The following is a 14,572-nucleotide window of genomic DNA, read 5'->3' as shown; positions in this document are numbered from 1 at the left end:
GGCCATAAAGCTGCCTTTCTGTCTGGCTAAACTGTATGCAGGTTGGATAGTGATAAACATCTACCTCTATCCGTCGCTCGCATCTTGTTTACCTTGCCCATGTATGGTACTTCCTGCGAGACTGGCCACTTTGTTACGAGTCAATAGAGCACACTAGTTGCCCAAACACACCTAGGGGACTTTGTCTCTTTGAGAAGTCCCTCCCTTGAAATTGCATTATCTAGACGCTCTTTACCAAAACTAAATAAATAAACCGGGACTCCACGCCTATTCGTGAGAAGTGCTCGCTGTAGTGACTACGGTTTCATGTATGCCCCACCTTGAGTGAGAGACCTGGAAAATCGATACGGTTCTCTCAACCTCAACGTCCGCATCTGCAAACCGGTTCCCTCAGAGAATGTGGCGGAGACCGAGGACGACCGTGGTCGGGCCCCGCCGTCCCGCCCGCCCCGGGGCGGACCCGGTGCTCGCTCCCGGCCGCCGCGACTCCACGGGCCGCCCCAGCCCCCGATCTCCTCCCGCCTCCCCGCCCGAAGGATGCGGGAAGCCAGGGCCAGCGGCTTGGAATCCCGCGCGCCCGAGGCTGCGCGGGCGAAGTGGCCTCGCGGCGCGCCCCGCCCCGCTGTGCCTCGCGGGCACGCGCACGCACGCAGGCGCGGGGGCGCACGGCCCGGGCGCGCGCAGGGCCGGGCCGGCACGGCTGCGGGAGCGCGCGCGGCTCCGGGAGGCGGCGGCGGCGGCGGCGGCAGCGGAAGCGGCGAGGGCGGCGGGCGTCCGGCTCTGAGGTGGTGGCGGCAGCGGCAGCGGTGGCGGCGACTCCGGACTGGGGTCGGCTGGGAGCGAGCGAAGGTCGGGGGGGCCGGGTCGAGGGCCGATCCCCCGGCTCGACCATCCGTCCGCCGCCCGGACGCCTGGGCCGCGGAGTTTGTGTCCCGGCTCGGACCCCGGCGCCCAGCCCGGAGCCGTAACCTTGAGGCGGCGGCGGCGGGGCCGGGCCGGGCCGGGCCGGGGGACGGCGGCGCTGGATCCGCGGCTGCCCGATCATTGGCGGGAGATGTCGAACCCCGGGACGCGCAGGAACGGCTCCAGCATCAAGATCCGTCTGACAGGTACGGCCGGCGGGAGGCCCCCGCCGCCCCCCCAGCGCCCACTCGCACCCCGCTCGGCCCCTTGGTAGCCTCGGAATTTCCCGCAGAGCTCCCTGGGGAAATAGACCTCCCCCACACCGGCCGTTGTCCCAGGACCTCGTCGCCCCCCTCGGCCAGTGCCCCTCGTTTCTCCCTCCCGGCCCCGCCCCCTCGCTTCTCCCCGGCCCCGCCCCCTCGCTTCTCCCCGCCCCCCCCATTCCCTCCTTTCCCTCCCACCTGCCCCCTCGCTTCTCCCCTCCTGGCCTCCCTCCGTTTCATTCCCTCCATCCTCTCCCTTCTCTCTCCTCCCCCAGGCCCCTTGCTTCCCCCTCCTGGCCCCGCCCCCTCACTTCTCCCCTCCTGGACCCCCTCCGTTTTTCATCCCCTCCATCGTCCTCGCTCCCCTCCCTCTCCTCCCCTCGTCCCTCGCTTTTCCCCTCCTGGCCCCGCCCCCCGCTTCTCAACCCCTTCCTCCCTCGATTTCTTCCCTCTCCTCTCACCTGCCCCCTCTCTTTTCCCTCTTGGTCCCGCCCCTCACCACCTTCCCTCCTCTGTCGCTTCCCTGTCTCTCCCCCCACCTGCCCCCTCGCTTCTCCCCTCCTGGTCCCCCCAACCCCTCCCCCATCCGCTCTCTTGCTTTCCTCTTTCTACCACCCCCTCACGTGCCCCCTTGCTTCTCTCCTTTGTGGCCCCGCCCCTTTCTTCTCTCCAACCCCGCCCCTCACTTTCCCCCTAAACCCCGCCCCTTATTTTCTACCTAGTCCCGCCCTCGCTTATCTCCCGGCCCCGCCCCCTTGCTTCTGTCTCGCGGCCTCCACCCTTTCCTTCAGCTTCGAATTCCTCAATCCTATCTTGTAGCTTCTCCCGGTCCTGTGCTCCTCACTTCCCCTCTGGTCCAGACCTCTTCAGTCTAGTCCACTTCCTTTCCCAGGCCAGATCACTATCTACTCTTGACTGTGCTGCTTCAATTCTTTTCTGCTCTGCATGGCACTTTACCGGCACCCCCTCCACCCGCACCAACATCCTTAACTCCCGCCCCCCCAAACCCCACGCACACACTTTGGAGGGTTTGGCAGCTGCAGTAACGCAAGCTCCTTGATAAACTCTCATTTAGTCTTCAATGAAATGCCCGTGTCTCCTAGGTAGCTCTGTAGTGCCACCTTCAAGGGTGAGCGCGAAGCCCTGCTCTGGGCCTGCGACGTAGTGGTTTGGATGTGTAGCTGCTACTGTGTCCGCCCGCGGCGCCCCTCGCGGGCGGGCTCGGGAGACCCTGGACCGGTCTGCACCCTCATCTGCCCTTTCTCACTCTCCTCAGTACAGCGGGGCTGCTGCCCTGGCTCCCGGTTTAAATTCATACCTGAGAACAGATTGTCGTGTTGCAAATACGGCTCTGCTGGGGGACTTTCCAAACATGAATATTTCCAGCTCTGGAAAGGAAATTAAAAGTTCAGGCTAATCCCTGTCAGGGGTTTTCCCCTGGATTTTTCTTTTCAGTGACTGGTCTGATGATGACTCCAAAGTCAGTCTGGTCAGATTCTTTCACAAAGAGAATGAGCATTTTGGACACTTTATGGTAAATACATAGCCCTAAATCATTGGTTAAAATCTACGAAAACAACAATGGGTGATTTTTTTCAAACTAAAATTTCCTTTGAGAGTCCTTAGTTGTTTCATGATCCATTTGTTTGTTTGTTTCAAGGAAAGGGTTAAAATTTTTTTGTATAACGATGTCAGGTCAGGTAAGGATCTGGACCCAAACCCAGACTCTCGTTTTGTAAGTAACAGGTATATCCCAGGAATCTTTGTTTCTGGAGGAACATACTTCTTTATTCCAGAGATGGTAGGAAACACTCTTACTATGTGGGTACAGCGTATAGATTATTATTTTTATGGTTACATAAAAGCGACGTTTTTGACTTTGTAATGCTTGTAAAACTTTAATTACTGACAACTTTAATTTGGTTCTCAATTATAATGTAATCTATAATTGACATCAGATTGGTTTCACTTTTCTTGTTAAAGGCAGAAGTAACTGATTTTTTTTAGTTTTGGTGGAGTTGTGATTAATGTTTGAGAAGGACTGGGTTTTAATTACAACATTTGTGTCAGGTGTATATATGTTAATCAAGCCTAATTGTGGGGAGGGGCTTGGTTTATCCTTCCTCCCAAATTTTTTTTGGACTCAGGGATTTATATGTCATAGATGCAGAAATCCTTTAAAGAGTTTTTGGTTGGTGTTCGATATTTGAAGTATCAAGTGATGAGCGTTCTTTCCAAAACACCTTTTCCCTTTCCCCCAGTTGATGTTATTGATGGTCTTAGGGGACCTGTGAGTGTGGTCCTCCCTGCAGCGACGTTGAGAATTTAGCACTGATTGCAGACACACTTGATGCCACTTGTCTGATGAACATTCATTTACATGGAAACATTGGAACTAGGTTATTTTGTTGAGAATAGAATAGGTTTTGGCCTCATCTTTGAGCTTGTCAGGGGAAGTTTGAAATCTCTTCACTTTGGGCATGTTCGGTAGCCATCTTTCAAAAGATGAGTAATTTTGTGACAGGTTTTAGAGTTTATTTCCCTGTGTGATATTTGAAAAAATGATTATTGAAAACGAGGGATATTTTAACCAGTCTGTGAATACTACACACTGGAGTTATAAAAGAGCATTTAGAACTTTGGGGTCCACACTTGTATTTGGTGGTGAATAGGACATCAGATTTAGAACAAGAAGACTTCACTCGGCTAAGTTCTACCACTGACTGCATGATATGGAACAAATTACTTAACCTTTCTGGGTCTCAGTTTCCTAATATATCAAATGAGATTTTGACTCCATTAACATTCCTTTCCTTCTCAAGGCTCTATCAGTTTGGCTACCTACTTCTTTCAAATTACCATTTGCTTGTGCTTTCTTTTATTAAGCCTCAGTCCTGATAGTCAGAATTTGTGTAAAAACACAGCACTCCTGTTCGATTTATGCCAAACATTACATATGTGTATTGATTACATTTATGATTTCCCCCCCTTTCCTCTGGAATCCTTTTTGTTTTTGAAAACTATTGGGTAGCATGTTGCGTGGCTTTGGAAACCTGGCTTAAAGAGCAGAAAAATGTTTGAGGCTTTCTATTGAAAAGAATATGATTTTAATGAATGTCATCATGGTATTTTAACAGAAAAATAGTCTTTAAATGGTTTCGGCAGGTTTGGGTGTAATGTGCAAAATTAAGGGCTCTTTGTTGAAGAGCATTACCTTGCAGACATTTTAGAGTTCACTGGCAAATCAAACACTTTGGAAACATTTTTATTTTAAATTCAAGCAGGATTTGCAAAAACTTTGTTCTTCTGTGGTGCACAAATGAATCCCAGATCCGTTATTTAGGCCACTCTGGTGAAAGAATGGAATTTGGAGCTCTCAGGGTTCCACTGTGCTCTTCAAACAAATTAAATTTTATTCTAATGTTAACCAGTTCGTTGAAATCCCAAATGCCTCAACTTTTTTTTTTTGTGCTTGAAATACTCTCAGATCTCCTTGTGGTTTTATATCTTTTGGAGCGTGGCGGTGTATCATGAAGGGAGAAAAATTCTAATTCCAAGTAGAGACCTTTCTCCATAGCATCTGGAAATGGAAGCTATTTTTAAAGTGCTAGCACATGGACTTTAAGGTTGACTCTTTTTGGAGCATCCAAATGATCCAGCATGGAGGGAAATAGTTGTAGTAATAGCTGTTAAGAACTTTAATTGATCAGGGGGTAGGGTATAGCTTAAGTGGTAGAGTAGCATGCATGAGGTTCTGGGTTCAATCCCTAGTATCTCCAATAAAGAAGAATAAATAAATAAACCTAATCCCCCCACCCCCAAAAAAAAATTAAAAAAAAAGAACTTTAATTGATCAATAACAAGTGACCTCACTGATTGGCAACACTTACTTTAATAAAGTTTAAGAAATCTGAAGATGTTGCCCATGTCACTTGGTGTCAGCAAAGAACCTGACTTATGTAAGGCAGGCAAAAAGCTGCTTTTAACAACTGGAACTGAGGTAAGTGGGAATAAGTCATCAGTGTTTGTTACCCACGCTCTGTGTCTGAATTTGCCGAACATTTTCCTTAGAGCCTGCGTATGAATGTACAGTCAGGGCACTTGGAGCTGAATTATCTAAGGGTGTGGGATGGGCTACTTTAAATGCTGCTGCAAAGCTTAAACTGCAGTTATACTTGATTTATTTTTTATTTTTGGGGGGAGGTAATTAGGTCAATTTATTTATTCTTGGGGGATGTACCCGGGATTGAACCTGGGACCTCATGCGTGCTGAGCGTGCAGGCTGCCATTTGAGCTATCCCCCCCTCCCTGCAGTTACACTTTAAAAGCAGTCACATTCTGCCAAATACAGGTTCTCTTACTGATTTTATTGGTGATTTGGTCACATCTGTGTTGTCTGAAGAAAAACCTTTTTTTCTCAAATCCGTTAAAAAAAATCTTGACCCACCTAACTGGCTTGAGAAGTGAACTATTTCATATGCTTTATTTCTGTCTGAATTTTTATCATAGTTGCGATTTCTCAAACCTGAATTTTTTACCTCAAGCCCAATTTCTCTGTCAGTTCAAAACTCCTATTTTGGCAACCATGAAAATCGTGTCTGAACTTCAAGTTTTTCCTTCTCTTCTACAAATTTTCCTTTTCTCTGTTCAGTCACATTGTCTGGTTCTAATGTGGAACATTGGGTGAGAAGGGAGGTCCTGGGGGCTGAGTCACTTGTGAAGAAGCATTTTCTCATGAATTAAAAAAGGAAAGAAAAGAAAGACAGACCCATAATATTTCAACATCAGCTCAGTGATCCAGTTAACTAGACTGGCTGTTTTGTAACATGTTTGTGGGCACTGGTTAAAAGTTAAAATAGCTGAATTGTGCATTTTATTGAGTGCTAAGAGCAAAAAGGAAGTTCAAAAAACCTTCTGAAGTGGATGAAATAATCTGATGTCTTTGCCATGCTCTGATTTTCTGGGTAAGAAGCCCTAACTTTGAGGATTCTCATTGAAAATCAATTTTGTGTAATTTCAAAACTTTTTCAGAAGTTAAATATTTTTAAACAAATAGCAAATAAAAAATACACGGGTTTGGTGTGGGGTTTGAACAACTTAAATGACTAGTTGGCTTTTTTTTGTAAGTGAATTTTATTGAAAGCCCCTCACTGAAACTGGCTTGTTGCCCGCTACACTCTCTCTAGCTGACCGAAGTCCCTAAGGCCATTCTAGCTAAAGAAGAACTGTAGAGCTATGTCGAAAAAACAAAAGCTCATAGCCATGAGGAACAGGCACATCTTCTTTTTTAAATGTTAGAATTACTGTTGTGTCTACAGATGAAATTTAATCCACTTAGATATTTAAACGAAGTGCGATGTTTCCATATTTCTAGCTTGAAGGGAAAAAAAAATCCTTTTATTGTTTTAAAACAAGGCTTAACTAATGTACAATCAGTGCGTCTGGTGAAGCACCCCACTCTGTAATTCCAGCTGTGTTCACCTCCATTGCAGCTGAAAGGAATTCTAATTGGCTGAGGAATGTCGGCAACATCATGTATCACTGAGCATGAACCTATTATGCTGGCTGCTGGGTGATGCATTTCAGATGTTTTAAGCTCCAACTTGGAGGTTGCCTTCAGGAGTCTGGAAGAGAGTATTGTGCAGCAGTGGGCTGTAGCCTGCTTTCTTTTTTGTATGTTGGGCATCCACTAAATTCTCTAAAGGCTTTGGTGCTTTCTTGTGGCTTAAACATCGGATTGGGAATCAGGTCTGAATTTTATTTCTAACTCACAAAAGTGTCGCGATGAAGAAAGGGGGTGGGTGGAATTATCCTTCTGTGACTCAGTTTTCCCATCTGTAATGTGAAGTACCTGCCTTCTTTGATACGGATGAAGTGTTTTGATGAGTAGTTATGAATTATTTATGGGGTAGCACAGTGTAAATACAAAGCCGTAGCTGCCTGGTATTTCTTATTCCTAAATAACCACGTAAGTGCTAAAGCTAATGATTTACTTTGACACCAGAGACAGTCTATAGACCCTCTTGATAAACATGGAAAAATAATACTCAAGAATGAATTGTTAAATTCTCTATGCATTGAGAAAGTTCCTTACAGAAATACTGTCACAAGCCAGAGCCAGCATCATTTTAAATTGTGAAACCTTGGAAGCATTCCCACTAAAATCAGCACCAACACAGGGATATACACTGTCACAATTGTTATTAACCAGAGAAAGACAGTGGAAGCAGAAAGCAAAATTCCCATCATTGCAGGTGATGGGATTTTATATCTTTAAAAACCTAAAAGAATCAGCTGAAAAACAATTATAAAGCATAAGAAAACTTTAGTAAACTAGTTGGATAGAAAATTTCTCCGTGGAAAAATAAAATGGAAAAAAATCAATAGGCAAAGACAAGCTAGGAAAAACAATTTGCAATTTATGTGAAAATGAAAGTCTAGCTTCCTTAATATATAAAGAGCTCTCAGAATCAATTAGAAAAAGACCAGTAACCTAGTTGGCAAAGGATGTGGATAATTCACTGAAAAGAACGAACATGGATTTCAAACATGGGGAAAGACACTCACCCTATTCATCCCAAACAAAATACCAATTAAAACTAAGTGTGAAACAGCTTTACTTCTAGCAGATTGGCAGAGACTAGAGTTTGAAAATGTCATGATGACCAAAGTGTAGAAAAGCAGAAACTGTTGGTTGAGAATGTAAATGAATACAATAGAGTAAGGAGGGCAGTTTGCTGCTGTCAGATAATGAATATATATATATACACACACACACATATATATATATATATACCCTTTGGCCTAACAGTTCTGCCCTTAGGAATTTTTCTTACAGGTACATTTACACATTTATGTAAAGCCGTATGTCAAAATTGTTGCAAGATTGTTTGAAATTATAAAAGACTGAAAACAACTTAAATATGCATTTGTAGAGAACTAGTTAAATAAAGTATGGTATGTCCCCAGGAATGTGTAGCTGTTTAAAAGAATAAGATAGTGTTTTATATCCTGATAGGGAATAGTCTCCGAGGTGTGTTATTGAGTGGGGAAAAAGCATGGTTCACAAGAGTGGAAACTGGGTGTACTATTTGAGTAATAAAACAAAAATGAAAGGGGAATTTATAGACGTGTTTGTGTAGATACCACTGGAAGGACGGTGTTGAGAATATTGATTGTGATTTCCTCGGGGGAGGAGCCGCAGGGCTTGGGGGTCCAGAAAAGAGAGACTTCATTGCACTGTATTCCTTTTGCTGTTTCATCTCCCCACTTCCCTTCCCCAACCTTGAGTGTGTATTGCTTTTCGAAATTAAAAATGTTAAAAACAAAAAAAGAATCTACAGCTCTTAATAGAAGAGTTTCTTAGAGCAACTAGTACATTAACTGCTAATAGTGATTATTTTCAAATGTCAGTGTTCTGAAAATTCAAAGTAATTGTGCCAAATGTGTTCTGAAGGGCTCACATGGCATCCAAGGGCACAGACCCATAATTACGTGTGTTTCCTCACCGGGAAGGTTCCAGGGTTTCAGAGAGTAAAATAAATTGCATACTTTGTAGTTCTGAACAAACTTATTGAGAATATGTTCATTCTGATCCTGAGACACTCCCCCAAAACAAGCAGATTAAAAACCACCTCCCCCTACCCCCAACAAATCCCTTTTTCTAGCATGATACTAAAAACTTACTCCAGCCTGATGAATTCTTTCCAGATTCAGAAACCTAATCCTCCTTAGACCTACTTTCTGTAGAGAGTTCTTTGCAAGGCTAGGGTCTTGATTCTGAATAATAGTGCTGGTTCATATCATTTATTTGTAATGTCATTTGGGGTTATCTCTGACCTATTTTTGTAAAATAACCTCCTCCCCAAAGTGGGGTAAAAACGCTAACTTGCATAAGCCAGTAGTAATAGTTTAGTGTTTTCCCCCACGTATTTATATTCAGTATGTTTATTTTGAATCTTTTAAAAGGCCTGTTTGTTAATTTTAGTTGTGCCTAAAAAAAACTGATATCTGACTCTGTAAGAGTAGAAAAAGTTGTAACCACATGTAACTTGTTGCTTTTTTGTTCTCTTAGATCTTTGGGATAAAAATCCTAAGTTTTACTGTATGCTATTTTTACATATATTACCCATGCATCATGGATCTGATAATGGCTTGATGCGTGTTCGTACACATCAGTAATAGTAATGCCTTACACCTGTATGGTGTTTCAGTGTTTCCAAAGTGTCCTCATACACATTTCCTCATTTCAGGCAAGATACAAGCCAGCCTCAAAAAGGTTTTTTTTTTTTTTTTAAATGTGTTTTTATTTCTAGGTTAAAAAAATAGGCTGCAATTTGTTTTAATCTTTAAAAACACATTTTACAGAAGAGAAAGGAGAGTTTCTCTTGTCCTAAATGGGTAATCATTTCATGTGCCGATGCAAAACTTCCCAGAAGCACACTTAGTCCAACTGTAATAAATTCGTTTGCTTTACAATAATCAATAGTCATGTGCAGGGGAGGCCCATGTGTATTCATGGGACATTGATTTTACTCTTGTCAGGCTTTAGGGAGGAGAAACCACACTCACAAAATTAGACAGGTTTTTGTCTTCTTTGTGTCCATTGTCGCCATCCAAGTCCAAGCTGCCATCATCTCTTGCTGGGACAGCTGATGCTTGCTCTTTTTTGTTTAAATGGTACTTGTAATCAAAAGCATCCGGCTGCAGTATTAGTTGCTCCTCTGTTTCAAAGATGCTAAAGGACTCATTATAAAAGTCCTCACTTTGGCAAATTCTCAAGAGGAGACAGAAAGAGATTTGCCGACGTTGCCTTTTCTTCTGGCCAGTGCAGCTCCCTGACTCCTGATCCTGTGCTCGCTGCCTCCAGCTTCAGCCCCAGGACCGTTGGTGAGGATAGCCGGTTGTCTTTGTCAAGGTAACATGGAGCTTCTCTTGGTCCGATGATTTAGGGATGCCCAGTGACAAGTTTAATTGTGTACAATGGTGGAGAGAGATCAAGAAACCAAATTGAAGATAATATTTAATAGAAAGAGTGAAGAATGGGAAACACATAGTCTTCACAGTCCAGAACACGTTACATTCTCTTGTGCAGGAACAGCACGTGGGTTGCCTTGGGATAGCTCAAGATTTTATCATCCCCCCCCAGTCATTCCCCAAGATGCTCTGACCCTAGTCTGTGCCATCTTAGTGACGTTATCAACCAGTCAGTTTCTCAGACCAGAAACCTTAGTGTCCTCCTTGGTTCTCTTCTTTCTTGTCCTCAAAGGTTTTTCGTCTCCCAAGAAACAATTTTCACACCCTTTTAGGGCAGTATTGACCTGTGGAGAATGAATGACCTACCCTAGTGTGTGTCAGAATCACCCATGAGTTATTAAAATTCAGATTGCTGGGGCCACCCTCAGCCACTAGCAAATATATGTTTAGATAAAAAAAACTAGGTCTATATTTGAACATAGCATAAAAAAGTTTTTTAAAAAATTAATTTGAGTTAAAACCTTAAAAATTTGTTTCTATGAATAATTTCTAATACATTACTTATGTAATATTTTGTCTGCATAAATACTAGGTATCCTTACTGAGATCGCCTGCGTTGATTCAGACTTTTCTTTGCAAATAACTGGTATTGTATTAATATTAAAAGAGAATCATATAGACTAATATATTACAAACCTAAATTCAATATTTTTGTTCCAAAAAGAAATAGATGCATACTTTTCACACAATCACCGTGTGTGTTTTATCTATTTAATCTTTTATAAACACATTTGTTCTCCCTAAAGCCTCAAATAAAGTGACTTACATTTCGTGAGTCAAATACTATGAGTATTATCTTAGGATTTGTTTAAATATGAGTTAGTCATGGTTTTAGCTTTCTTATTTATTTGCTTACTTAAATTGAGGTATAATTGACATATAACACCATATTAGTTTCAGGTGTGCAATATAAATTTTTTTTAAGATTTTCTTTTTTTAACTTTTTTTGTTTTTTGGGGGTGGAGTAATTAGATTTTTTTTATTATTATTTTTTATTTAATGGAGGTACTGGGAATCGAACCTATGACCTCGTATATGCTAGGTGTGCGTTCTCCCACTGAGCTGTACTATCCCGCCCATAAGGATTTGCTATTTGTACACATCGTGAAATGACCCCCACAGTATGTCTAGTTAACATCCATCACCTTCCATAGTTACAAGATTTTTTTTTTTTGATGAGAACTTTTTAGATCTGCTCTCTCAGAAACTTTCAAATAGGCAATAGATTTTTCACTTTAAATTCTGAAGTGGAGATTCACAGGAAATTGCAAAGAAATGTATGGAGAGGTCCTTGTGCCCTTCAATTCGCCGCTCCCTTTTTTAACATCCTGCATAACTGTGGTATAAAATCAAAACAAGGAAATTGACAGTCGACATTGGTACAACCCACAGGGCTTATTCAGATTCCACCAGTTATGTGTGCACTGTGTGCGCGCGCGTGCACGCGTGGAGTCCTGTGCAGTTTTATCCCATGTGTAGATTTGTATAACCACCACCACAGTCAAGATGAGGACTGCACTGTGCTGCCCTTTGTGCTTTCTAGACTTCGTAGCCACCCTGTTCCTGTTCCTGGGACCCCTAGCCATCACTAATCTGTTCGCCATCTCAAAATCTTTTCAGAGCATAAATCAGATCATGTCATTCCCTTCCTTAAAGCCTTCCAGTGGCTTCCTACTCAGATTAAAATCAAACTTCCTCTGTGATCGATCCTGCCCTGTCTGCCTCTCTGGCCTCCTCCACGTCCTTGTCTCCTTGTTCGCTAGGCTGCAGCCACCCAGTCCTAAAACAGGGCAAGCTTGTTCCTGCTTTAGGGATTTTGCATGAATTATTCCTTTGGTTTTCTTTCTTTTCTTCTCCTCCTCCCCCTCCTCCTTCATGGAATGCTTGATTGCTCTTCCCGTGATTTTTCCATGACTGGCTTCTTGTCATTCAGCTCTCAGTCTCTAAGTGTCCCCTCCTCAGGAAGACCTTTCCGGACCATCCCATCAAAGTAGGTCCCTCACTCACTGTCACAGCAGCCTGCCCTCCTTTCTTCACAGCACTCATCACTTCATGATATTTTTGTTTGGTGTTGTCATAACATCTAACTGTCCAGTCGACTGGATTTTCTGTCTCTCCTCCTAGTATGTAAGTTTCATGAAGCCCCCGGCCTTGCTGTCTTGTTTATGTCTGTGTTCCTGCTGAACATTGCTTGGCACACACAGGTGTTCACAAACGCTTGCTGATTGAGAGAATTAATGACCTTTCTGTTGATTGGGTTCCATGGCCACATCTGAGTTGGGCACCAGAGGACACCCTCTTGGAGGCAGTGTTTGTAGGCTGCTGCTTTTTGGCCACAGTCTGAGATAGGGACTGGGGACTGGGCAGTCATAGGCTGTTGTCAGCTGGGCTTGGGGCTTCTGTGACCATATGACACCCTAAAACCTAGTCTGCTCCTGGGCTTTGGAAAATTCCAGGAGTTTGAACCAAAGTTGAAATGTTCTCAAGTCTAGAATTTGGCCCATCTTCTTGTGTGGTTTCCCGGCCTTCTCCTACACCTCTCCCTCAGGGCTGTTGGAAATAACTGGTTGGATGGAGGGACGTCATTAATTTGTCATTTGCCCGTGGGTTGCTTTGCAGTTTCATCTTGAATGACGTTTCCTGTTGTCAGGCTGAGAATACCTAACCAGAGTGTTCGGAGAGAGTCAGGATTCTTTTGCCCCCCCCCCCCCCCCCCCCCGTACCTTACAGTCTTATCTCCTGCCAAGTCTACCACCTCCCTCCCTCTCTTTATCCTGTTTCCTCTCTTCAAATCTCTTGGTCCCTTGGGATTGCAATTTGAAGCAGAAAGGGCTTCTTTCAGCAAAGGCACATTTTCCTCCCTTTTCGCTGGTCTCCCCATGGGTGCTTACTAAACTCCGTGAGCAGTAGTCAGAGCCTTTCCTGTCCAGACCCTTAATGCTCCCTGTAGTCTTGGCGGGGGTTGGGCGTGCGCACATCAGGCCACGATCTGATTGTCTCTTTCTTAGCTAGTAAAGATAGTTAAATGCTCAGGCTGGGTTCATGGGGTGTTCATAGAATTTTACCCTGTCTCCTTCCTTCAGCCAGTTTCACATTTTTGCTTCTGTCTTGTATTTACAGTAACATACTTCCTGATGCTAATTTTTTAATTAGTTTTAAAAAACAGGATGCTTTCAGATGTAAGTAGCAGAAAACCTAGCTTAAATCAGCTTAATAGAAAGGATTTTCTTCAACAGATTAACTGAAAAGTTCAAAAGTAGTTCCAGTGGCGTGGCAAGGACTTGGTTTTCCCATTTCTCACTGCTGTGAGCTCGGACTGTTCTTGCCTGTCTCTTCCCTTTGTGTTCAGAAGGTAAAAGCTGGCTCCCAGCAGCTCCCATGACTATGGGCTCCTAGCTTTAAGCAGCAGATGTTAAGAGAACACTTCCTGGATTGCTTATCCCTGGAGTAGAAGTGCTGGAGTTGAATCCTCTTGTCTGATTGGCCTAATTTGGGTCACATGTCCACCTCTGAACCAACCACTGGCTAGGATGATGGGAATTAGGGTCCATCTTGGAATCCAGCAGTGGTGTCAGTCTCACCCAAAACTTAGGACGGGGACATTTGAGGTAACAGGGAAATAGATGCTAGGAAGGCAGCCAACAAATACGTAGACAATACCATTTAATGAACTTCTGAAAAAGAAGAATGCCCTCTTTGTAGCAGTGTGAATTAAAAGATGTGTTTTTGTAAAAGTGCCAAACATTTTTGCCAAGAGTTAGGAATGGTAGCTTTATATGTGAACTTACCCCAACAAATTTCACTGTTGGTTTGTAGTAGGGAGTGTTTCTGGCTTGTTGTATAGTGTTGTTTTATTTGGGACTATTTCAATACTAATTTAAAAACAATTTAGGTACAGAGTATGGGAATATATCCTTATACCATTTCTCTAGAGAAAATACAGTATTTTTGAGAAACAAAAATACATGTTAATTGTTGGCAAATTGAATTCAGGATGTATAAAAAGAGAAAAATGTTTTTTATGCAAGAGTATATATATTTTTTAAGAAAGATGATTAGCAATCTTTCCTTGTAAAAAAGGCTTTGAATCAGTGTCTGTGCTTGCTATTTGGAGCTCTGCAGTTTTACTCCTGTATTCCTAAAAAAATTTAAAAGTGCTTATAAGATGCTTGGCTGAGCTTGAACCCCTGCTCTGAGGAATTGTTGGCTCTCTGGGACCCCAAAACTCTTCCCTCTGAGGGGGAGTCAGTGAGGAGGGGTGGTTAAGAGCTAGGCTGGAGCCAACCTGTGCCTTCAGACAAGTAACCTCATCTCTTAGTTTCCTCAGCTATAAAAATGGGGAAAATAATTGGAGCTACTTCAGAGTGTTG

The 14,572-nt window shown here is 43.5% G+C and overlaps 1 protein-coding gene across 3 annotated transcripts in view; it reads left to right on the top strand.

Annotated features, from left to right (window-relative positions):
• Positions 1–702: 702 nt before the first annotated feature.
• Positions 703–14,572, top strand: part of SMURF1 (SMAD specific E3 ubiquitin protein ligase 1) — a 102,405-nt gene continuing 88,535 nt past the window's right edge. For all 3 annotated transcript variants that reach the window (XM_074345708.1, XM_074345707.1, XM_074345706.1), the window contains exon 1: positions 703–1,109. In XM_074345708.1, coding sequence (XP_074201809.1) covers positions 1,055–1,109 — 55 coding nt within the window. In that variant the 5' untranslated portion in view covers positions 703–1,054. The remainder of the gene's footprint in view (positions 1,110–14,572) is intronic.

Source organism: Camelus bactrianus, chromosome 18 (assembly GCF_048773025.1).
Source record: "Camelus bactrianus isolate YW-2024 breed Bactrian camel chromosome 18, ASM4877302v1, whole genome shotgun sequence".
NCBI classification, from domain to species: Eukaryota; Metazoa; Chordata; class Mammalia; order Artiodactyla; family Camelidae; genus Camelus; species Camelus bactrianus.
The sequence above is the reverse complement of the archived record's forward strand: the minus strand, read 5'-3'. Positions and strand labels throughout refer to the sequence as shown.